This window comes from Mastigoproctus giganteus, chromosome 5 (genome assembly GCF_048544385.1).
Source record: "Mastigoproctus giganteus isolate SK-2022 chromosome 5, ASM4854438v1, whole genome shotgun sequence".
Classification (NCBI taxonomy): Eukaryota; Metazoa; Arthropoda; class Arachnida; order Uropygi; family Thelyphonidae; genus Mastigoproctus; species Mastigoproctus giganteus.
In genome coordinates, this window is record NC_143579.1 from 91,605,968 (window position 1) to 91,631,053 (window position 25,086).

Sequence of the window (25,086 nt, forward strand, 5' to 3'; positions counted from 1 at the left end):
CTGCCCCTGCTGCTTCAGTCTCATTATGATTAAACTTGTCTCCAATCAAAATGTCAGGTTTCTTACATTTTTTATTAGTTACATTTTCATACTTATTCATTAAGTCCTGTAATTAAACCAGTTTTCTCTAACCAAGGTATACATTAATCATCTAACAATGTCTAAAATCAAACACTTTTGTATAATGATGGAGTTTGTTGCTAAATTCAACAAATTATACTTGAGATGTGCTAACTGCTATTTATGACCAAACAATTAAAATGAACAAATTGAAGAAAAACTAAAGATTTTTGGTTGTTGCTGTATAATGCTTCATTGCATTATGTTGTCAATACTAATACCAATGTAAATATTTACCAATGGGTGGTGCAAGGTAGGATTTATTAGGATTTTTTGGAAGTAGTTGCACCTTATCTTTGTAGGATTCCATGCCACTTTACTGGGGTGGGTGCTCTTGCTTAATAATTTTTGTTTTCATTTTGAATTTAGCAGCAATCTTCATAGGTGGTATAAAAGTGTTTAACTTGAGATATCAATTTTATTTATTAACACAGTGATAGTGTAATTTTTTCTTATGATCTTCTCCCCACATCTTGATATATAAGAAAGACCATGTTATAATATTGTGTGAAAGTGTTCAATGTTTGATAGATGTCAAGTATAGTTTAGAAAAAAAAACTCCTTAATTGCAGCTATAAAAATGCTGTCACGTAATCAGGAAGTTCAGATCTAAATTCAGGACTACTAGTACTGAAAAGTGTAATTATGGTTTGCTGTGAGGACACAGGCTGTTTAGCATCCTCTTTATTTTTTATTCACTCGGCATCAGGAATATCTCTGGCTTATTTCCTGTGATCATTCCGTGGATGTTGCTAAGTTGTCATCTACAGTTGTGAACTGAAATGATTGGGCTGACAGTGAAAGGTAATTTTAAACATTTGCCCTTGCAGCTCATTCCAGTAAAAGTCATCTTGGCTACCCACTTCTTCTCTGTGTTATACACTTTGTTCTACTTCTACACTGCACTTTCTAGGTGCAATAGTCATTCATAAAATTTTATGGTAACCCCAGACATGAGAGGTTATTAGACCCTATAATAATTTAGAACTGTATATGGGTTGAGAAGACAAGAAGATTTTTGTTGGCATTTGACTTGGATTTCTGTAGATTGCATTTTTCAAGAAATATATAAGAAGGAAGGGTGTTAAAAAAAAAAAAAAAATAGAATGAGAAAATGAAAAAAAAAAAAAATGTTATTTTAGAAAGTTTGGAATTGAACTGTGAATAGACATCAACTAGCCAATATACTTTTGAGACTGAGGTAAAATTTTAAATACAATTCCGTAGAATAATGTTCACGAAAGTATCTGCAGAAAGGCACGTAGAAGAAGCTGAATATTTGTGATAGAGAGTGCAGTGCAAACATTAATTAAACTGACTGAACTCATTTGGTTAAAGCATTTAGCCTAAAATGAATTTTTCACTAAAACTATATATATATATATATATATATATATATATATTGTTTAGAGAGCACCAGGTTAAAATACCATCAGAGATTGGAGGTAGTTAGTCAATCTCAAGCAGAGGAAGTAGGGGTTTCTCCAATGAATTTTTTCAGTTTTTTTTTTTAATCCAACACTATCCTAACACTCACATTTCACAGACATAATACAATGGCACAATATAGCCTAATATGCTGATGCATTGTAAAACCACTGGCAACATGTGTGTGTGATTTCATTTGATTATGCCAATAAAGATTAGAAGTTAGAGTTGTTATCAATAAAGTTGTGTTCTTGGGGAGTTAACAGACTTTTTCTTGTGGGAAATAAGATAAGGTTGGATTTTTGATGCAGTTAGTTTTTTTTTTTTCTCCTCACTAATGAATTATTTGTAAAGCTGAGTTTGTTAAAGAAGAAAGTTGAATGTAGTGTGCTGTCATTAGCAATACTATTGCTAGGAATATCTGTTCAGTGAGAAGTCATTAATGTATAGGTGGAAAATAGTGAATATATCTTTGCAGATTTCCAGCATCACTGGTAAGCCAGAAAACAGAGCTGCCATCTATCATCACATGCATTGAATGGTCAGAGGAAGAACTGGCAGCTACATCAAAAAAATAGGAGACATCACAAAAGGAGGCTTGTTTAGAAGACATGTCCAGAAATAGTCAAATGTCTTAGAAAGGTTGAAGGCAACTGCTTGAGTCTCTTAATGTTTTCATCAGATTTGTTGAAAAATGAGTAACATAAGCTCTTGCTAGTGGATCAACATTCACAGAATTCATATTGGTGTTTGCTAATTAGATGAAAGGTTTGTTGAAACTTGTGAATCAGGGTGCAAGTTTTAAGAACAGGTGGATAATCAAGATTATTCAGGGTTTTAATATCCTGCTATCAAACGGCTGAAGAGGCATTTAGTGGGATGTGTTTGTATGTTCAAAGGATTATCTAATAATCTGTGAAAGATAATAATGTCATAATAAACTGTTCAAGAATTAGAGGTTAAAGATTATAACTAAGTCAGCTCTTTATCTTTAGATTAAGAAACAATAGAACCATTAGGATATCACAGAAATGAAAATCGGAATGGATAGAAGTTGTTAGAATTAGCATTAGTTGAGGCATATGATGCAAGAAAGCAAGCTTATACAGCATCAGCCAAAAAAAAAAAAAAAAACCCGTTCCCATTTCACCCATCCAGTCACTCCAAATGTTTTTCTAGTTCAGCCTTACATTTATTTAAGCTATCAACTTCCACAACAAGAGATGGAACTCTGTTCCAGCAATTAACTACCAGCTGGCTAAAGCCAAAATTCCACATAACTATTCTACAACTGTCTTCCTCAATTTGAATCTATGCCTCTTCCAGTTCTTAATCTGAGCAAGTGGAAGTATCCCATTAGCATTGAGCCTGCTCAAACCATTCAAGGCCTTATACACCTCAATCAGATCACCTTGCAGGTGCCTGTAGTCTCCAGATGCTGTAACTTGCAGAACTTAAGCCTTTCTTCGTAAGTGCACCCCATTATTCCTCTCACCAATCTTGTTGCCCTTCCCTGTACTTGTTCCAGCAACTCTACATCATTCCTAAAATGAGGCCTCTGGACATGTATACAGTACTCAAGGTGTGGCCTGACCATTGCCTTGCCTTATACAAAGTGATAATCATCTCCTTGTCTCTGCTAGCAAAATTCCTATATATCATTGACAAAACTCCATGACCTGCTCTGGCAGCCCATCTGCACTGTTCAGAGAACTTCATATGTGACTGCACAATTACCCGCAGGTCTTTTTAATTCTCTACCTCCCTAAGTGTAGTAACACAGTTGGTATGTTTCTCTTGGGTTACTGCTACCCATATAGAGTACTTTGCATTTGTCAATGTTAAACTTCAGTTGCCACTTCTCAAACCATGTGCCTAACTTTTCTAGATCCTGTTGCAGTAGCATACTGTCTTTACTGTCATTAACAACTCTGCCAGCCTTTGTATCATCTGCAAACTTGGACATTAAGCCTGATATACCTTCATCAATATCATTGATAATTACACAAAACAGCAAGGGGCCCAGCACCGAACCCTGGGGGGAGGACTCTGCTAATAACATTAGTCCACATAGAGCAGTGTCCATTTATTACCACTCTCTGCCGTCTCCCACTCAACCACCCCTTTATCCATTGCAGTAACTTGCCCTTAATGCCATACCACTCCAATTTGTACAGTAGTCTTCCCTGTGCAACAGTATCAAAACCTTTCCTGAAATCCATGTACAGTTGAACTTCCCTATAACGAATTCGATAAATCCAGCGAAAAAATTTATTATAGAGAAATTTCTTTATACAGAGAATATCTTTTTTTATTAGAAATTGTTATCTAATTAGAAAATGAATCTACATTTATTTTTAAATTATTTTATTTCAAAAATACTTATTTAAATTACGTTTACACAATTTTCGCCGGGAAGTATTACAAATTTTAAAAAATCTGTAATTTTCGTTTGCACAGTACAATTAAAAAATATCTGATTCTCAAAGAAAACCTCACATTTGTTCAGAGAATTAAAAACATTATCAGGAACATTTTTACAAAACTGTAGACCCATACGAACCGTTTTAAAAGCACGAATCATTTCTTTGTGAGTTGGATTTTCTACAGGTTGTTCTGATGCATCTTTGAGATCATGTTCGCTTCTAACACTGTTCAGCAGTATTTCATCTTCATTTGGATGTTCTGTTGTAGTCAGATCTTGATCTACATAAACATAACTATCCATTGTTATTTCATTTTTGATATTTCCGTACGATTCTAATAATGTCCAAAAGTTTTTCACTTGTGAAAAGGGCAGTTCATCTTGTTTGTCCAGTTGCGTTTGACTTCTGTATTCAATGCAAATCCTGCTTTTGAAAAACAATTTTGAATAGTGTATTCAGTGACATCATTTGTCCAAATTTTTGCCAGTTCAGAGATGCAATCTCTAAGGTTAATTGTAACCTCCAAGTTTCTATTTTCTGATAACGCATTGACAATCTTCATTATTATTCTCCTTTGATAATGAAATTTAAAATTTTTAATAATGCCTTGGTCCATTGGCTGGAGTTTTGATGTTATGTTTGGTGGTAACAACAACAACTTCACACTTTTAAGTTTGGCAGAAATACTGACAGAATGTGCCGGACAGTTGTCAGTTACCAACATGATTTTCCTATTTTCTTTTGTTATTCGCTTGGCTAGTTTTAATATCCATTCTTCAAAGATATCACTTGTCATCCATGGTTTTTTATTAAAGGTGTAGTCAACTTCCAAAGATTTTGTCCCTCTAAAACATCTTGGTTTTTTTTGATTTTCCGATGACTAAAAGTCTTAATTTTTCGCTTCCTGTAAAAGCAAGTGTTCTAATTGGTAAACATTTAAAGAATAAACCCATTTCGTCAGCAGTAAAAACATCCTTAGGTTCATATTCTTTCCAAATCTTCTTCTCCAACTGTTGCAATCTACTTCGCTTACATTAACACTTTCTCCCGAAATAACCTTTTCTACAATTCTGTGGCACTTCTTAAATTTATCTAGCCACCCAGTGCTCGCATTAATTCTGTATGTCCAAGGGACTGTGCGAATTTCAGAGCTTGTTGCTTAATTATTGGGCCTGAAATTGGTATATTCTTTTCACATATCATTTGCACCCATTTTAGAACAATTTTATCAACATCTTCATATATATACACAGCTTAATTCGCTTCTTGTCTACTCCTACTTCAATTGTATTTAAAATTGATTCTCGATTTTTTTTTTTTTTTAAATTGTAGATAAACTGCTTGCAGGTATGCCATATTTCTCCGCAACATCTTTTTTCTTAAAACCCTCATAACAATCTTTGCTTTATCATTAATACTTTAAACACTTTCTCTTCGACATTGTTTCCGCAATTGTAAAAATTACTCGACTGCAGCTCTTGCTTGATACATACACCACAAACTTCGCTGTGCTGGCCATATAGTGAATTGTTAGTACTGGCTACTCAATGATGTTTGCTTGCCAATTCAGTAGTATTACATGACCTTTCCTATCAATCACTTTGAAGAAATATACGATTCTGCTTTCATACACGAAAGAAAATTTATGATTAATGTATACTGTCTAACCAGATTTCTAATACAGTGCTACGTTTTTTGCTATCTAGTTTTACGTTAAATCTTACGCTATTCCATATGGTATAACAATGGCGGCAAGTTACGAATGTAAAATCTATGGATGCCAAGTATTAACTTTCAAAATTGCTATCTAAATCTAGAACTATAAAACTACTTATAGAAAATAATTTAGTATAACAATTAAGTCAATAAAACGAATAAATATAAATGAAAACTTAGCGTTTGCTGGAGCTGCAAAAATCTTGGTCAACGTGATAATAACCTCGAATCCCTCATCCCCTTGTGGCTAATATGTTAATAGAGTGCAATGCTCAGTTATAATTTAGACAAGGGAGGGACTGCAAACTATTCCCCCTTTGGCATTGATTTAAAATTGGGAAAGAGTGCTCTCCTTTGGGCACTGGCTTAAAATCGATTTTCCTGATTTTAAATAAAGTAAATTTAAACCAGATTTTCTTGTATTTAGTCTAAAACTTTTCTTCCTTAATTTAAATGTTTCTCTACTTTGTGCTAGCCGCATAAAAAAAAAGTGATATTCTCCCATTGTCTTATCTAATTTATTCAAGCCTTAAATACATTAATGCTTTTTTATATCAATAACTAACCTTGTTGCTTTTCACTACACCATTTATACATGTTTCCTGAAACTGGAGTTGCAGACTATTTTCAGAACTTGATATTTAACCTAGCTAAAGCTTTACAAAATTACCTGTCTTTACTAGCATAGGAAAATTCTTAGATGGAAATTGTTAAATATTTCTTTTCTCTTTTTATCTTCTTATTGTTTCCTTTCATGACAGTATTTGCAAAATTACTTTTTTTTATCCCACATTTTATTAAAATAAAAGAATGAAGAGCGAAAACTAACATTCTAATGAACATAATTAAATATAGAGCAATTTAGTGAGGTTTATTTTTTGTTTGTTTGTTTGGAATGTAAATTTATAAAAATAGTTCTTACCACAGTAAGTTGTATTGTACATGTGAAGTTTTTATATTACAGAGGACAGTTACATAGTCTCTGGACTGGAGTCTTGATAGCTCTTCCATCTGGAGGGGGCGTTGCTTTATCTATACTTGGAGGTAATATTGGATCATTGGTTGGTGTTGCAATTTCAGCATCTCTCTTGCCTCCTGCTGTAAATGCTGTAAGTTAGCTAAAATATGGTTTGAATATTTGATGATTAAAATTCATGATTAATAAAGGATGCAAGACACATTAATAGAGAAAAATTATAAAATCAGTGTATTTCACTTCACAACAAGTAGATGTGGTTACCCTATTAATCACACAATAATCCCATGAAACTGCCTTGTGGTTGAGTCTGTTTATTTTTTTGTGTGTGTGTGTGTGTGTGTGTGTGTGTGTGTGTGTGTGTGTGTGTGTGTGTGTGTGTGTGTGTGTGTGTGTGTGTGTGTGTGTGTGTGTGTGTGTGTTGGGTATAGAAATATTTTTGCCCTTCCAAACATTTTTGTTTTAATATGTGCAGTTTATTTTCTGCAATTGTGAAAATTCATTAAAATATTTCAACTTATTTCATTCTAAAAATTCCTTAAGGTCCCAGTGGCAGGTCGATTACATATTTATTTTAACTCAAAATGAGGCCCCGGGTGCCAAGCGATTGTGACTAAGCGATTTCTCAGTACTTCCAGTGCGATTTCCAGAAAGCAATTTACAGTTCCTTTTTGTTCTTATCGTTAAAAATCTATTCATTTTATAACAGCTCTTGTAACAAAAGTCCCTGTACAGAGCAAGGAAGGAAAGCCACCTTTCTTTTTTTTCATAGTATATTACTAATACCTATTAATCTTCGCTTGGTCACACCAGGCACTGCTCCTGCTCACCGTGGCGGGGCCGGAAATCTTGGCAGAAAAGTCTCTGCCAAGGGCTAAAAGGAGCAAAGATGGACTATACCAATACTGACTCTTGCTGGATCAATGCCCCATCACATTCTAGAGAGCAGGAAGATTATACCCCTTCCTTTGCTAAGAGACAAAAGAAGGATACAGACCAGAATATCTGGCCTCATTTCCTCATAATACATTCTTTGACTAACCAGCCAGTCAGCAAGCTTTCTCCTTTTCTGATCCAGAAAAGTTTAGAGAAAGTCGCTGGCTCACCAAAAATGGTTCGCAGACTAAAATCAGGTGACCTGCTTGTTGAAACAACACAATCCAAGCATTCTGACAAGCTACTTAAATTGAAAACACTTGGAGGAACTCCCATAGAAGTGTCACCTCATGCCACCTTAAACTACTCAAAAGGAGTTGTAACAGAATGGGATCTCCTACATGTATCCGAGGAAGAAATTAAACAAGAGCTTTCAGAACAAAATGTTATTCAGATAAAAAGAATACTAATCAAAAAGGATGGTTCACTACTTCCAACCAGAAACATTATACTAACTTTCAACTTGCCAAATCCACCAACATCTGTAAAAGCCGGATACTTGAACTCGCATGTCCGACCGTATATACCGAACCCAATCAGATGTTATAAATGTCAAAAATTTGGGCATTCACAGACAGTATGTTGAGGGACTGCTGTATGTGCTTCATGTGGATCTAAAGACCATATCCATACCGAATGTTCTGCACAAACCTTGCAGTGTCCAAACTGCAGAGGCATTCCGCTTACTCCAAAGACTGTGAAACATGGAAAAAAGAAAAAATGATTCAGAAGTATAAAACCGAGCACAAAGTTTCCTACCCTGAGGCAAAGAAACAAATATCACCAATTACAATAACACGCTCATATGCAGCAACTGTCCAACAGCATAAACAGATAACTGCTGTTACCACCACTACCACTTCAGTTCAAACCAACGTTACAGTCCCACCAAACATCTCTATTTCTGATTGGGCTCGCTCAATCCTAGCTCCATCAGCAAAATCATCTTCAACCTCAACTTCTAATCAAGCCATAAATACACCTGTTACAATTCCGCCAACAATGCCGTCTATGTCACGGCCAATCATGAATACTAAAAACATAGATAAAGATGACAAACCCCCTGCCCATGATCATATGGATACATGTGAAAAAGAAGCCCCAGAAGAACCAATCTTAGGAAGAGATGGAAGTTCGCCCAATCTTCCCCAGAAAAGAGAAAAAGCCTGAGCGATCCAAGCAGACCCCCACTCGTAAAAAGTCAGAGACAAATACAAATACAAAGCCAATATAATGCACACAATAATACAGTGGAATTGTCAAGGTTTTCGCAGCAACCTGGATGACATTCGCAATCTAGTTGATAAATATCACCCGGTAGGCGTCTGCCTTCAAGAAACTAACCTCACACCACAAATAAATGCAGCAGTAAACCACTACGGTACCTATAGACAAGACCGAAGATTTTCCGGAGGAGCTCATGGTGGAGTTGCAATCTTAATTGATTCCAAAATTCTGTGTAAACGCCTCCAACTACAAACTCTTTTGGAAGCAGTTGCAGTTCGAGTCTCAATACATTTTACTTTCTCACTGGTCTCACTCTACCTTCCCCCAAATCAAGAATTTTCATTTTCAGATTTGGAAGCGTTAGTAACCCAGCTTCCACCTCCGGTCTGTATTATGGGAGATTTAAATAGTCACCATCCCATGTGGGGATCCCGTCATCAAGACAAACGTGGTAAATTGATTGAGAAATTACTGGAAGAGCAAAATCTCTCTCCTTAATACTGGTACTGAGACATACATCCATTTGCCTACTGGAACAGCCTCTGCAATTGACGTATCCATATGTTCACCTGTCCTATACCCATTGATTGAATGGTCAATATTGAAGAATCCACTGAATAGCGACCATTTTCCTGTGATCTGCAAAATACTAACAAATGATGTTGCACATCACAATGGCCAAAAAAGATGGAGATTCCATAAAGCTGACTGGACTAAATATAAAACAATTGCAGCAATAGATGAACAAATAATCACCACTCAGCCCATAGACAATGCTACAGCTCATGTCACAAACCAAATTTTAATAGCAACTGAAGCTACAATTCCTCGGTCATCTGGAAAATGCCATAAACATGACACAGCATGGTGGACTGAAGAATGCAGTATGGCCAAAAGAGAGAAGAACAAAGCTTGGAATCTCTTCCGAAAATATCCCATTTTCATCAATCTCATAAATTTTAAAAAAGCCAGAGCCAAAGCTAGATATCTCCAGCGTAAAAGTAGAAAGGAATCATGGATACGTTTCGCCTCCACAATTAACAAAAATACAGATACCCGTGTCATATGGAACAAAATCAGAAAACTAAATGGGAAATTTCTTTCAGTTCCAACTCCACTAATAATCTGGAATGGACAGGAGATAACCAACCCCAAGGAAATCGCTAACTTACTGGCAACTACTTTTGCAAATATATCAGCAGTATCGGCATATACTCCATTCTTTTCAGAAAACTAAAACTATAGATGAAAAATACAGACTAAATTTTATTTTTAAATAAATATATTTTTATAAATACAATTTTGTATATATATTAAAACTTTTAGTTATTTAAAAAATAAATTTTTATAATAATTTATTTAGAAAACATATACGGTACATTAAAATACATTATAATAGTTCGTAACTTATAAATATTCAACCTTTTTAGGTTTACAATGATTTTAGGTCTATTTATTTATTTATTACAAATTCTATGTTTAAAAGGAACAAAGGTGATGAATTCATCAATTACTTCTTCTTCAGTGACTGCAGCAGTTAAATCTTGTTCCACATATGAAAGCAATAAGTAGTTCAACCGTTCTTGCATCATGATGCTTCTTAATTTTGTTTTTATATGACTCATTTTGGATTTTAACTTCCCAGATATTAGCATTAGCATTAGTAGAGGCATATGATGCAAGAAAGCAAGCTTATTCAGCATCAGCCAAAAAAAAAAAAAAAAACCCTCTCCCATTTCACCCCTCCGTTCGTTCGAAATACCTGTCCAGTTGAGCTTTAAATTTGTTTAGGCTATCAACTTCAACAACAAGTGATGGAAGTCGGTTCCACCAACCAACCACCCGCTGGCCAAAGGCAAATTTCCGCACATCTATCCGACATCCGTCCTTCCTCAATTTGAATTTATGCCCTCTGAGGTGATTATTCTGAGAAAGATGAAGAATCCCATTGGCATTGAGCATGCTCAAACCATTCAAAGCCTTATACACCTCTATCAGATCACCTCGCCGGTGCCTAGTCTCCAGACTCCGTAATTTGCAAAACTTAAGCCTTTCTTCGTAAGAGCAACCCTTTGTTCCATTTACTAATCTTGTTGCCCTTCTCTGTACCCGTTCCAGCAGCTCTACATCCTTCTTGAAATGAGGCCTCCAGACCTGTATACAGTACTCAAGATGTGGCCTAACCATTGCCTTATACAAGGGAATAATCACCTCCTTATCCCTGCTAGAAAAATTCCTGTATATCATTGACAAGACACCATGAGCTACTCTTGCAGCTCGTCTGCACTGCTCAGAGAACTTCATATCTGCCTGCACAATTACCCCCAGGTCCTTTTCATTCTCCACCACTGTCAGTGTAGTACCGCAGAGTTGATACATTGCTCTGGGGTTACTGTTACCCATATGTAGTACTTTACATTTGTCAATGTTAAACTTCATTTGCCACCTCTCAGCCCATCTGTTCAACCTTTCCAGATCCTGTTGCAGCAGCATAGCGTCAGTAGTGCCCTTAACGACCCTGCCAACCTTTGTATCATCTGCAAACTTAGACATTAAACTTGATATCCCATCATCAATATCATTCATAAACACCGAAAACAACAATGGACCAACACTGAACCTTGAGGAACTCCACTAATAACATTAGTCCACGTTGAGCAGTGTCCATTGATTACCACTCTCTGTCTTCTGCCACTCAACCATCCCCTTATCCATAGCAGCAATTTGCCTCCAATGCCACACTGCTCCAATTTGTGCAGCAGTCTTCCATGTGCAACAGTATCAAAAGCCTTTCTAAGATCCAAATATATAATATCAAAGTTATTCCTTGCATCCAGTTCTTTTGTGACTACATCATAGTATCCAATCAAATTGGTCAGGCAAGACCTGCCCTTAACAAAACCATGCTGCGTCTGAGCTATAACTGAATTCTTGTCTAGATGATCCTGCAGTGCTTCTTTAACCAGTGCCTCCATTAATTTACCTGGAACAGAAGTTAAACTAACAGGTCTATAATTACTTGTGTCAGACTTGGATCCTCCTTTGTGAATTGGGGTTACATTTGCACACCTCCAGTCTATGGGTACCTCCCCTGAGTCCAAAGAAGCTCTCATAATTATGGCTAGGGGTTTGCATACTTCCTTTGCTGCCTCCTTTAATATAACTGGATAGATCCCATCCACCCCAGGTGCCTTTTTTATGTTTATCCTCAACAATCTCTCCTCCACTTTCCTCTCAGTTATTACAAAATCATCCAGCTCACTGCCAATGTTTACTTTACCTACATCATTCTCCTTCCTGAATAACTCCTCATGCGTGAATGTAGATGCAAAATACTCGTTTAGATTGTTAGCCACCTGAGCAGGATCCTCAACTGTTGAACCATCAATATCCAGTGGACCAATCTGATTCATCCCTTTCCTTCTCGAGTTCAAGTATGTAAAGAACTCCTTTCTGTTTTTCTTTGCATCCTTTGCCAAGGATTTTTTGTAGTCTGCCTTTGCCTGCCTAATCTCCTTTGTGACTTGGTTACAGACCAACTTATATCTATCATAGGCTTCCATGTCACCCATTAATTTGTATGTATCCCATGCATTTTTCTTCTCTGCCACGTCTCATTAGTCCATCTGACAACCATTTAGGCCTAAACCTTGAACAATATTTCTTAGTTGGTATGTAAAGCCTGGTAGCCACCAAGATTAGTTCCTTGAATGCTTCCCATTTTGAGTTTGCTGTTGGTAACATCATCAGTTGGTCCCACTGTATAGAATTTAAATACTGTCTCAGACCATCATAGTCGCCTTTACGAAAACAAAAACCCTTCCCTTTACCTCTGATGGTAGTTACCTCCTTGAGTAAATCCCACTTCAACACACTGTGATCACTGCCACCTAGTGGTTCATTTATCTGCAGGTTCTTAATGCATGAAGAATCACTACTGATAATCAGATCAAGAGTATTGCTCCCTCTTGTTGCCTCACGAACATGCTGATGTAGAAAACAATCATCCAATAAATCCACAAAAGCCTTGCTAGTGTGCGAGTGACCAACCCACAAATTCCAGTCAATATCTGGGAAATTAAAATCCCCCATTATAAGACTCTCTGATTTACTGGCCCACTCTATTTCCCTGTACAATATATTATTATACTCATCGGAGTCATTAGGCCTATAGCACACTCCTACTCTCAATTTTGATTTCCCTATGCTTATGTCACACCAAACTGACTCGACACTGCCCTGTCCATCGATGTCGACTGGCTTCACTTCCTTGGACTTTATGTGTTTCTTAATTAATAGCATAACCCTTCCTCCCCTCCTGTCCTGTCTATCCTTTCTATATACATTGTATTCCCCAAATTCCAGTTCCGCATTACTTATATCTGTGTGACACCACGTCTCTGATATCCCAACAATATCTGCCTTTGATGTTTTGAGCAATACCTCAAATTCATCAAATTTATTTACCAAACTACTAGCATTGGTGTACACGCAGGTATACATGCACCTGTTTCTATTCTTAGCTACTTAACACAACCCATGTGTTTACTTGTAACGCAATGACTACCAGCAGTCTCTGAAATATCCTGCATCTTGCTTTTCAGACTTCTGCTCTTTTGAATAGAAGCAGTGCAAGAATCACTTCCACCTCTGCCAGTGGCTACTGTTAATCTATTAGTCCTTGTATCCCCCCCAACTAGCAGTTTTCCGACCCACCTAACACTGCCTCGACAGCATCAGCAAAAATTCTTGCACCCTTTCTATTTAAGTGTATCCCATCCCTGTAGAAGCAATCTCTCCTGTTAACAAGTACAGTCCAGGCTGACAAAAATTCTACCCCTTGAGCCTTGCACAATCCCTCCAGGGCCGAATTGATCGACAAGGCTCTCATCATATACTCCCTCCTATCGTGTCTGGGCAGAATTGCAGACACTTTCAAGTTCCACCCTAATTCACGGCTTTTTTTCAACAGTGACCTGTACTTGCTAAGTAATTCCGCCGGTCTCCTACTCTTAATATCATTAGTGCCAACGTGTACAACTATATCACCTTTTGTGCCCTTAAAAGATGATATCCGCTCTACGTCATCAACCTTTGCCCCTGGCAGACATACCCTGGTCCTATTCCACCTATCCTTTTTACAAAGCATGTTCCCCGTTTCCCTGACAATAGAGTCACCAACAACTACTAGTTCCTGTGGGACCAGCGCATTCTGCCTAGGGGGCTGCCCCTGTGTTGCCTGATGACCAAGTGCAAGCTCTGGCGTTGATGTGGGCAGCTGAGAGCTTGATGGGCCCCTCAATTTATTTCCTTCGAGGGCATCCACCCTGTCCTTCAAGGTCTCATAAAGGCCCATAACAACGCTGAGTTGTCGCCTGATTTCCTTGCACTCCTTACATCGTGCACACACAAAGACATCCCCCTTGGCAGTATCATGTCCCGTACCCGACTGCTCCGCAAACATCAAGCAAACAGTGCATTTTAATAGACTGTGATTCAGAGGGCAACTGCCCCCCTCAGTTCTCCCCTGAACCACAGCACTCCCATTAGCTTGAGCCTTTTGCTTTGCTGCTCTGGTCAGAGTCATGATTCCAATTTAATTCAATAAAATTTAAAACAAAAATTAAATCCTTAAGTTATATCCCAAAACAGTTATGTTATATATATATTTTTTTTTTTTTTTTTTTCGGTATCTAGTGTTTCCTTTATACAACTTCCGTATCACTTGTACCACTATAGTTATGTATTAATTATTTGTTACGATTAAGTCGTTATATATATATAGAGTTAAAAATACAATTTAATTGACAATAAAGTTTATCAAGATTAATAGATTTACTGATTAATTGACAATATTATATTATGCAGTATACTACACTAAGCTTATGCTATCGTGTAAAAATGGCGGGAATTCACGAACGGTATTTCTACGGACTCGTAAGTATTGATTAGCTTCGAAATCTCGCTATCTCAATTTAGAATAAACTAAGGATCCTGACTAGGTCTATAATCTACTTATAGAAGATAATTTGATATAACAATTGGTTAATAAATCGACTAAATTTGGTTAAAAGACCTCTCGTTCAATTTGTGACACGTGGATTTGATACCGTTACCGATACTAAGTAATATCTACGAAATCTCTGTCTAAGTTAAACTTTAAACTAAGTATCGTAACTAGGAATATAAAGCTACTCTAGAAAATAAGTTAATATGACAATTTAAACTAATAAAGCAGAAAATAAATCAGGAAAAACTTCTCTGTTTGAAGAGCTTTAAGGAGCAATGTCTGCACAGGCTATTCTCGCACCCAGACCCCCCACATGATTGTTTTCTGCAGCAGCATGTTCGAGAGGCAACCAGAGAAAGTAATACTCTTGATCTGGTTATCAGCAGTGATCATTAGTGTATTAAGAATTTCCAGATAAAGGAACCACTACGTGGCAGTGATCACAGTGTACTGATGTGGGATTTACTTAAAGATTTAATTACCATCAGGGGTAAAGGAAAGGGTTTTTTCTTCCGTAAAGGTGAGCACAGTGGTCTCCAACAGTTTTTAAATTCTGTACAGTGGGATAAACTGACGATGTTACCAACAGTAAATTCTAAGTGGGAAGCATTCAAGGAATTAATCGTAGATGCTACTAAAAGTTTCATACCTATTAAGAAATATTGTTCAAGGTTTAGGCCTAAATGGTTATCTAATGAACTAATGAGACTCGTAACAGAGAAGAAAATTGCATGGGATGCATATAAATTATCAAGCAACTCAGAAGCCTATTGCAGATATAAGCTAGTCTGTAATCAGGTCACAAAGGAGGTTAGGCAGGTGAAGGCAGATTACAAGAAATCCTTGGCAAAAGATGCTAAGAAAAACAGCAAGGATTTCTTTACTTATATAAACTCTAAAAGGAAGGGGATAAATCTGATTGGTCCACTTGACATCGATGGTTCGACTGTTGATGATCCTGCTCAGATAGCAAACAAACTGAATGAGTATTTTGCATCTACATTCACACATGAGGAATTATTAAGGTTTGAAAATGGCAGAAGGTTATCAAATTGTAGCAGGATACTTAATGATTTTGTAATAACTGAAAGCAAAGTGGAGGAGAAATTGTTGAAGTTAAACATAAGAAAAGCACCTGGGGTGGATGGGATCTATCCAGTTGTATTAAAGGAGGCGGCAAAGCAACTAAGCAAACCCTTAGCCATAATTATGAGAGCATCCTTGGACTCAGGGGAGGTTCCCAAGGACTGGAGAAGTGCAAATGTATCCCCAATTCACAAAGGGGGATCGAAGGGTGACACGAGTAATTACAGACCAGTTAGTTTAACTTCTGTTTCGGGTAAAATAATGGAGTCACTGGTTAAAGATGCATTGCAGGATCATCTAGACAAGACTGCAGCAATAATTCAGACACAGCATGGGTTTGTTAAGGGAAAGTCTTGTCTGACAAATTTGATAGGATATTATGATGTGGTTACAAAGGAACTGGATGCAAAAAATAATTTTGATATCATATATTTGGATTTCAGGAAAGCGTTTGACACTGTTGCGCATGGAAGACTATTGTACAAATTGGAGCAGAATGGTATTAAGAGTAAGTTGCTACAATGGATAAAAGGATGGTTAAGTGGGAGAAGACAGAGGGTGGTAATCAATGGGTGCTGGTCTTTGTGGACTAATGTTATTAGTGGAGTCCCACAGGGTTTGGTGTTAGGTCCACTGTTGTTTTGTATATTTATCAATGATATCGATGAAGGTATATATCAGGCTTAATGTCGAAGTTTGCAGATGATACAAAGGTTGGCAGGGTTGTTAATGACAGTAATGGCAGTGTGCTACTGCAACAGGATCTAGATAATTTGGGTAGATGGGCTAAGAAGTGGGAACTGAAGTTTAACCTTGACAAATGCAAAGTACTGCATATGGGTAGAAATAACCCCAGAGAAACGTACCAACTGTGTGGTACTACACTTAAGGTGGTAGAAAATGAACAAGACCTGGGAGTAATTGTGCAGTCAGATATGAAGTTTTCTGAGCAATGCAGACAGGCTGCCAGGGCAGGTCATGGGGTTTTGTCAATGATATATAAGAATTTTGCTAGCAGGCAGAAGGAGGTGATTGTCCCTCTGTATAAGGCAATGGTTAGGCCACGCCTTGAGTAATGCTTACAGGTCTGGAGGCCTCATTTTCGGAAGGATGTAGATTTACTTGAGCGTGTACAGAGAAGGGCAACAAGATTGGTGAGGGGAATGAAGGGATCCTTTTACCAAGAGAGGCTTAAGTTCTGCAAATTGCAGTGGCTGGAGACTAGGCACCTGCGAGGTGATCTGATTGAGGTGTATAAGGTCTTGGATGGGTTGAGCACGCTGAATTCTGATGGGATCCTTCCACTTGTTCAGATTAAGAACCTAAGGGGGCATAAATTCAAATTAAGAAAAGACATGTAGAATAGATGTGCGGAAATTTGCCTTTAGCCAGCGGGTGGTCAATTGCTGGAACAAACTTCCATCTGTCGTTTTGGAAGTTGATAGGTTGAATAAATTTAAGGGGGAACTGGACAGGCATTTGGAGGGAATGGTGTGATTTTTTTTTTTTTTTTTTGGCCGATGCTGCATAAGCTCATACAGTTGCTTTATTGCATCACATGGCACTACTACTATTATTTCTTGATTAAATCTCTTCTCTATAGCATTCATTAGGGTATATCAAGAAGTGGGTAATAAAAATTTATTTGTAAATCTTCTAAATTTTCAAAGTGATGTTGAGTATTTCCCTTTCCGAGGGCCCCCTTCAAGATTTCAGGGGGGCAATGGCTCCTCTGCCCCACCCTGTGCGCACACCTATGTGTACTTAGGATATAAAATAGGTGACCAGGACAAGAACTGGGCTCCACATATATGCTGCACTACCTGTTCATCAAAACTCAATGCATGGGTGAATTGAAAGTGTCATTTTATGCCTTTTGCAGTGCCCATGATATGGAGGGAGCCAACAGATCACATCACAGATTGTTACTTCTGTATAGTGCATCCTGTTGGAAATGGGATGAATATAAAGAAAAAGTGGACATTGACATACCCAAAGATATCATTTGCAATTCGTCCCTTGCCTCACTGTCAAATACTACCTATTCCTGAACCACTCGACCGTTTTACTGTACATTCTGATGAAGATACTGATGAACATCAACTTGATATACACAAAGAAGTATAGCAGCCATCTACGTCAAGGGATCAAAATCACCATTTTGTCCAAACCTTTATCCTTCTGAACCATATAAGATCATAGAAAGTGAGCTTAATGACCTCATCAGGGATCTCGAACTGGTGAAGAATAAGACAGAGCATTTGACCTCAAGGCCTCAATAGTGGAATCTTCTAGATCATTCTGCGAAAGTGATATTTCATACTCAAAATAAAGACTGATAAACTCTATCAAACAGAAGGTAAACTCACTGTTTGCAAGGATGTTGATGGTCTAATGGTAGCAATGAACGTGAAGTACATTCCCGAAGAATGGCGACTATTTATAGATGCTTCTAAGGTTATCCTTAAGGCTGTGTTATTACACAATGGAAATATGCTGCCTTCAATACCTCTTGCGTATGCCGTCACAAAAAAAGAAACATACGCAAACATGGAGAGCATCCTCATAGGTGTACGCTGTCAGAAGTATGATTGGCAGGTATATGGTGATTTAAAGGTAATGACCATTTTATTAGGAATACAAAAGGGTTACACTAAGTATTGTTGCTTTCTCTGCAAGTGGGATAGTCATGCCAAGGATATGCACTACGAGAAGAGGAGTTGGTCCCATTCAAAAACGTCACTTGGAATGAAGAATGTAGCATTTGAACCTCTGGTAGATCCAAAAAAAGTATTGCTTCCATCACTCCACATCAAACTGGGTTGCATGAAAAATTTCATGAAAGCTCTGGAAGTGAACGGTCCTGTATTCATATACTCACAAGAGAAATTCCCAAGACAGTACAGAGAAGATTAAGGCAGGTGTTTTCATTAGTCCACAAATAAGGCAACTTTTCAAATACGAACAGTTCCAATGTGCCCTTAGTGATAGTGAAAAATCAATGTGGAAAGCCTTTCGAAATGTTTCGACTGGTTTTCTAGGAAATGTTAAAAGTTGAGAGCCTTCAACTACAGGCAGCTTGTGGAAGATCTCATTACTTCTTACGAAAAACTGTGGTTCAACATGTCATTGAATATGCATTTCTTGCATTCACACCTGGATTTCTTCCTGCCAAACTGTGCTGTCAGCAATGAACATGGTGAGTGCTTCCGTCAAGACATTGCAGTGATGGAACAAATTGAAAACAAGAGCCAATCTATCATTTTAAGCACTATTTCTGTATTTAGTACTTATTTTCATGCCCTGTAACAAGATATGATCTGAAATTTGTTGTTCAGTGTAATTGCAAAATATCAAGAAGAGAAGTACAGAGACTATACATTATGAATGTCATGACAATTTGATGCTATAAAACTATAGCATTGTCTGTTTTGTATACACAGTAAAAAACAGTGCAAATTTTACAGCTGAGGTGATTTGTATGCTGATATTTTGTGATTCAATTTTGGAGAGTAAAAATTTTGACTTGCCATTTCTGAAAATATGTAAAGTCTGTTAAAGTGTCTTTCTTGAATGAATTATAATCAGTTGATGTTTAACATTCTAAACAGAAAGTCACAGGCAGAAAGAGTCAGGTAAGCTAATTTTTAAAAGCATACACTATTTAAATTGTCCATTTTGTTAGTGAAATCTAATTTTCAGTGAAAAACACCTCCTACCATTTCTGAAACATCTCTTTTCCTCCTCTGTTTTGCTTGTTTTGACCAAAATATCTCCTGTTTTCCATATGTTCACAAATATGTGCCACAAATGTGTCACCAGACCTAAAGTTCTCTGAGCAGCGCAGATTGGCTGTTAGGACAACTCATGGGATTTTGTAAACAATATCCAGGAATTTTGCCAGCAGGAATAAGGAGGTGGTTATCTCATTGTATAAGGCATTGGTAAGACTACATCTGTGAGTACTACTGTATACAATTCTGGAAGTCTTATTTTAGGTAGGATGTGGATCTGTTGTGATGGGTGCAGAGAAGAGCAATAAGATTCAGTTTTTCAGATTGCATCATCTAGGAATTAGCCACATGAGAGGAGATTTCAATGGATTCAGTAAACTAAATGCTGATGGCATCCTTGCTCATAAACAGACAAGAGGGGACATTAATTTAAATTGAGGAAATATGGCTGAGGACAGATATGTGGAAATGGTATTTTGAATAAATTTAAGGAAGGACTAGGCAAATTATTATAGGGGATGGACAAGTGATGTGGGAAGTGTCTTTCCCCCAGCTTTATAAGCTTGCTTTCTGCATCATTTGCCACTAATAATTACTGATATCCAGCTCTCTGAATTTGGAAAGTAAACAACTATATATAAAACAATGAATAAGCCATATCTTAAGAACTGCATATGAATCAAGAAGCCAGATTTTGAGAAGGATGTGGACTGTTGGAGTGAGTGCAGAGAAAATCAATAAGATAAGTCAAGGATGGACACAAAAGGTTACTCTTACATGAAAGACTTCAGTTCTGTGAAGAGACCTTATTGGAGTGTTTAAGACTTTGAATGGATCGAGTAAACCAAATGTTAATGGCATCCTTAATTTCTTTTGGAACACACACACACAACTTAAATTAAAAAGGATTGTATACAGCAGCGATTTTCAACTCACGGCACACTGAGCAAGGTGCTAAAATTGTCAAGGCACGCCATCAGTTTCTTAAGGAGAAATTTTATCATTAAAAAAAAAACGCATATTCAGATTGTGTTTAAAAGTTCGATAGCTAAAATTTTGATCATTGTGTTATTTTTAAAAATAATATTGACCTGGATTTCAAAAGATTTGTTTTTAAAATTTGTTCATATTTGTTATTATTTCAATTATTGAAATAAACTATCATTGAAAAAAAAGATATTTATAAAAAAATATCATTAAAATGAATAAAATATCATTTATATAAAAATATCAGTGGGAAACCTGTGCTTGGTGATGTCTCATGATGTCTCTTGTCCAAGGTCGGATGGTTGATAAGCATACCCTCAAGTCCTCCTCCAATGTTTGAAGCCGTGACCTGTTCTTGCTCTTCAATATGTTCATAGCAGAAAAGCCAGCCTCACACAGATACGATGTGGAGAAAGGAAGGAGTGCTTCATTCGCCTTCTTTATGATAATGGGGTACTCCTGTCGGAGAGACAACCAGAATGAGGGCAAATCTGTTGATGAGTGCTTTAGTTTCAGTGCTCTGTCATTTCTTATTTCCATCAGCTCATCTTCTTCTGCAACAGTTAATTCTGCTGATTCCAATGCATGGATCTCTTACCCAGTCCAAGGAAGATACATTAAGTGACGGAAAATGCTTTTCAATGTTTTTACTCAGCAATTGAAAAACTTTGTAGAATTAAATCAACAAGATTTTTGTCCAGTCTGCAACTTTTTGTCAGCTCAAACATTTCAATTTCATTCTCTTTTTTGATTCTGACTCCCCACAATGTTAATTTTTCCTTAAAAGAGCAGAGCAGTACAAGTAAGAATATTTTCATTCTTTCCCTGCATACTCTTGTTAAGAGTGTTCAAGGCTTGGGAAATGTCAGCTTGGAAAGCAACTTTATTGCACCAGGTCTGGTCAGTCAGCTCAGACTCTTCAAACGTAAAAAAAAATTATAAGCTCTTCCCTCAGTTCATAGAACCTTAAAAGTACCCCCCCCCCTCGAGATAGTCACCTCACTTCCGTGTGCAGTAGGAGTTGTGTGTGAGCTTCCATGGCAGAACACAGTGCTGAAAACAACCTCAATTTTAATGTCTACTCTTGATGTAGTTAAAAATTTTGATCGTCTCAGGTACTACTGATTTTGAAATGAGGGCCTCTCTGTGCAGAAACAGTGTAAAAACAGTGCCAGGGTTCTTTTGCTTGGCCAGTGTTATGAATCCTTTCAGGCTTCCCAACATAGAGGGAGCACCATCGGTGCAAATTCTGATGCATGATTTCCATGACAAATCATGAGAACTGAAATAACTGTGGACAACATCAAGGATGTCCTGGCCTTGTTGTTTCTGGAAGTGGTTTGCAAAATAAAAATTGTTCAATGATGTCTCCATTACAAACAAGCCTGCTGAAGGCTAGCAGTTGATCTTTTCCAGTGATGTCAGTTGACTCATCCAACTGGATGGCAAAAAAAATCAGCTTCTTTAATGTTAGCTATCACTTGCGACTCAACGTCTTGAGACATGTTTTGTATACGCTGACTAATGGTGTCATTAGACATAGGGGTTTTTAAAATCTCTTTTTCATATTCCTCGCCAAACATAATATTTACAATTTTACAGCATGCTGGTAAAGCTAATGACTCAGCAATTGTATGTGATTTCATCTTTTTTACCACTATTTCGGTAATGGCATAGCTTGCTTCTTGAGGTTTGTCAAGAAGTCAGAAATAGTTGTGATTTTGGTCCAGCCTGGCATGTTTGATCAGTTATAAGCCCATGAAAATATTTAATTGGTTTCTCGCATAATTGTGAGTTCTTTTTGTGAAGGTTTTTCAGCTTACTTGGAGCCATAGCTTGGTTTGCCAGTTTCTCACCACAAACAACACGCTTAGGATGCGGCTGCTCTTCTCCAGATGAAAAGAATCCAAAACACAAATAGTCTTCATTATACTGATTATTCATGCAGCAGTGATTGTGCGACAGTGATTATTCATGCATTAAGAAATTGCAAAGAAAGGAACCACTAGGTGACAGTGATCACAATGTACTGATGTGGGAATTACTTAAAGATGTAACTACCATCAAGGGCTTCTGCTTTCGTAAAGGTGATTACAGAGGTCTCAGACAGTTTTTAAATTCTGTACAGTGGGATCAACTGATGATGTTACCAATGTTGAATTCTAAAAATGGGAAGCCTTCAGGGACTTAATTTTGGAGGCTATTAGGCTTTTCATTCCAACTAAGAAATACTGTTCAAGGTTTAGACCTAAATGGATGTCAAGTGAATTAATGAGGCTCGTGGCAGAGAAGAAAAATGTATGGGATGCATATAAAGTATCAGGTGACACAGAAGCCTATGGTAGGTATAAACTAGTCTGTAATCAAGTCACAAAGGAGGTTAGGCAGGTGAAGGTGGTTTACGAGAAATCTTTGGCAAAGGATGCAAAGAAAAACAGCAAAGAGTTCTTTACTTATGTAAACTCTAGAAGGAATGGGATGAATCAGATTGGACCACTTAACATAGATGGGTTGACTCTTGATGATCATGCTCAGGTAGCTGATAAACTGAATGAGTATTTTGCATCTGCATTCACAAAGGGGGTTCAAAAGGTGACACAAATAACTACAGAATTGTTAGTTTAACTTGTTCCAATAACCAATGATTCCATTATTTTCCGAGGAAAATAATGGAATCATTGGTTAAAGAAACATTGCAGGATCATCTAGACAAGACTGCAGTAATAGTTAAGACACAGCATGTGTTTGTTAAAGGGAGGTCTTGTGTGAACAATTTGATTGGATACTATGATGTGGTCACAAAGGAACTGAATGCCAAAAATAATTTTGATATCATATACTTGGATTTCAGGAAAACTTTTGATACTGTTGCACATGGGAGACTGCTGTACAAATTGGAGAGGTATGGCATTAAGGGTAAGTTGCTACAATGGATAAAGGGATCATTGAGTGTGACACGACAGAGAATGGTAATCAATGGACACTGCTCTTCATGAACAAATGTTAATATTGGAATTCCCCAGAGTTTGGTGTTGGTCCCATTGTTGTTTTGTATATTTATCAATGGTATTGATGAAGGTATATCAGGTTTAATGTCCAAGTTTGCAGATGATACCAAGGTTGGCATCATCTGATACCATCATCTGATATCATCTGATACAATATGTGAAACACTCTATTGTCAGGGAAATGGGAAACGTACTGTTTCCCATTTCCCTGACAATAGAGTCACTGACAACTACCTCCTGTGGGACCAGTGCAGTGTGCTTTGGGGATTGTCTCTGTTTTGCTTGATGCATGAGTGTAAGCTCTGGCATTGGGGTGGGCAGCTGGGAGCTTGATCGCCCTCCCCCATTTTAATGCCTTTAAGGGCATCCACCCTGTTTTTCATGCTCTCATAAATACCCATCAGAATGTTGAGTATGTGCTTAATTTTTTCACACTCTTTGCAATGAACACACACAAAGACATTCAGGTGCTTCCATAGCCAGGTGGGAAGGAGCAGTAGTGCGTAGCACATGCTTCTTGATTAGACCGGGGTTCGAGCCCGTCACCACCAAATACGGAGGATGTGGAAAGGTCAGGGAATGACCACCGCATATTCTCAGAGCAATATGGCCTTAGTTGCTAATGCTCCTAAAAACCAAAAATTACTATTACAAAGACATCCTCCTTAGGTGTATCATGTCTTGTTCCAGATGGGTCTACAAATATCAAACAAGTAGCACATTTTTAAGTACTGTCCCCTTCAGTCTCCTTTGAGCTACAGCACACTTTTGCTACTTTGAGCCTTTTGTCTTGCTGCTCTAGTTTGAGGCATGATTTCCATTTAAATTTTTTTAATTGAGAATACTACACTAAACTAATAGATATTTAAATGCAGTAATAACACTACTCTCTTCACAGGTTATGCAACAATAATACATATTATACTAGCAGGTTTATATTATTTATAAACTTGCTATATTGTTGTGTTTGTAAAGTTATAAATTTTATTTTATAGCTTTACTAGATAATAAAATTTATTTGCTAAAAACAAAAACAAATATATGCCAACCTGCATTATTAGCATCTTAAAACTACTTCTTTACTGAAATTAAACACTACAATTCCACTGCCATACTCTACAACTTATTGCTGTCATTGAAATTCCAGCTGTCAGGTTTAAAAAGCAAAAATGAATGGAATATTTTGTTTAATTTGTTGTTACTTACAGTAAAATTTTTTCAGTATTATAAAACTTTCATTCATTGACCCTTAAACAGTGGATTATGCAAAATTTTTAAGCACAGATTTAAATTAAACTCATTCAAATTTATTAGCATCGCTTATTTCTGTTTAAAGGGGAGAGAGAGCAGTTTTTTGCATCTTGTGCAGTTTGATTAATGGCTAGTAGTGACTTTATGAATTCTTTTACCATTAATGCTATTTTTTATTTAT

At 37.1% G+C, this 25,086-nt stretch overlaps 1 protein-coding gene across 1 annotated transcript in view; it reads left to right on the forward strand.

Annotated features, from left to right (window-relative positions):
* The window catches only part of LOC150085556 (uncharacterized), a 327,690-nt gene that overhangs the window by 277,767 nt on the left and 24,837 nt on the right, over positions 1–25,086 (forward strand). The window contains exon 11 of the mRNA XM_090374600.1: positions 6,655–6,799. Within this exon, the coding sequence (XP_090230726.1) occupies positions 6,655–6,799 (145 nt within the window). The remainder of the gene's footprint in view (positions 1–6,654; positions 6,800–25,086) is intronic.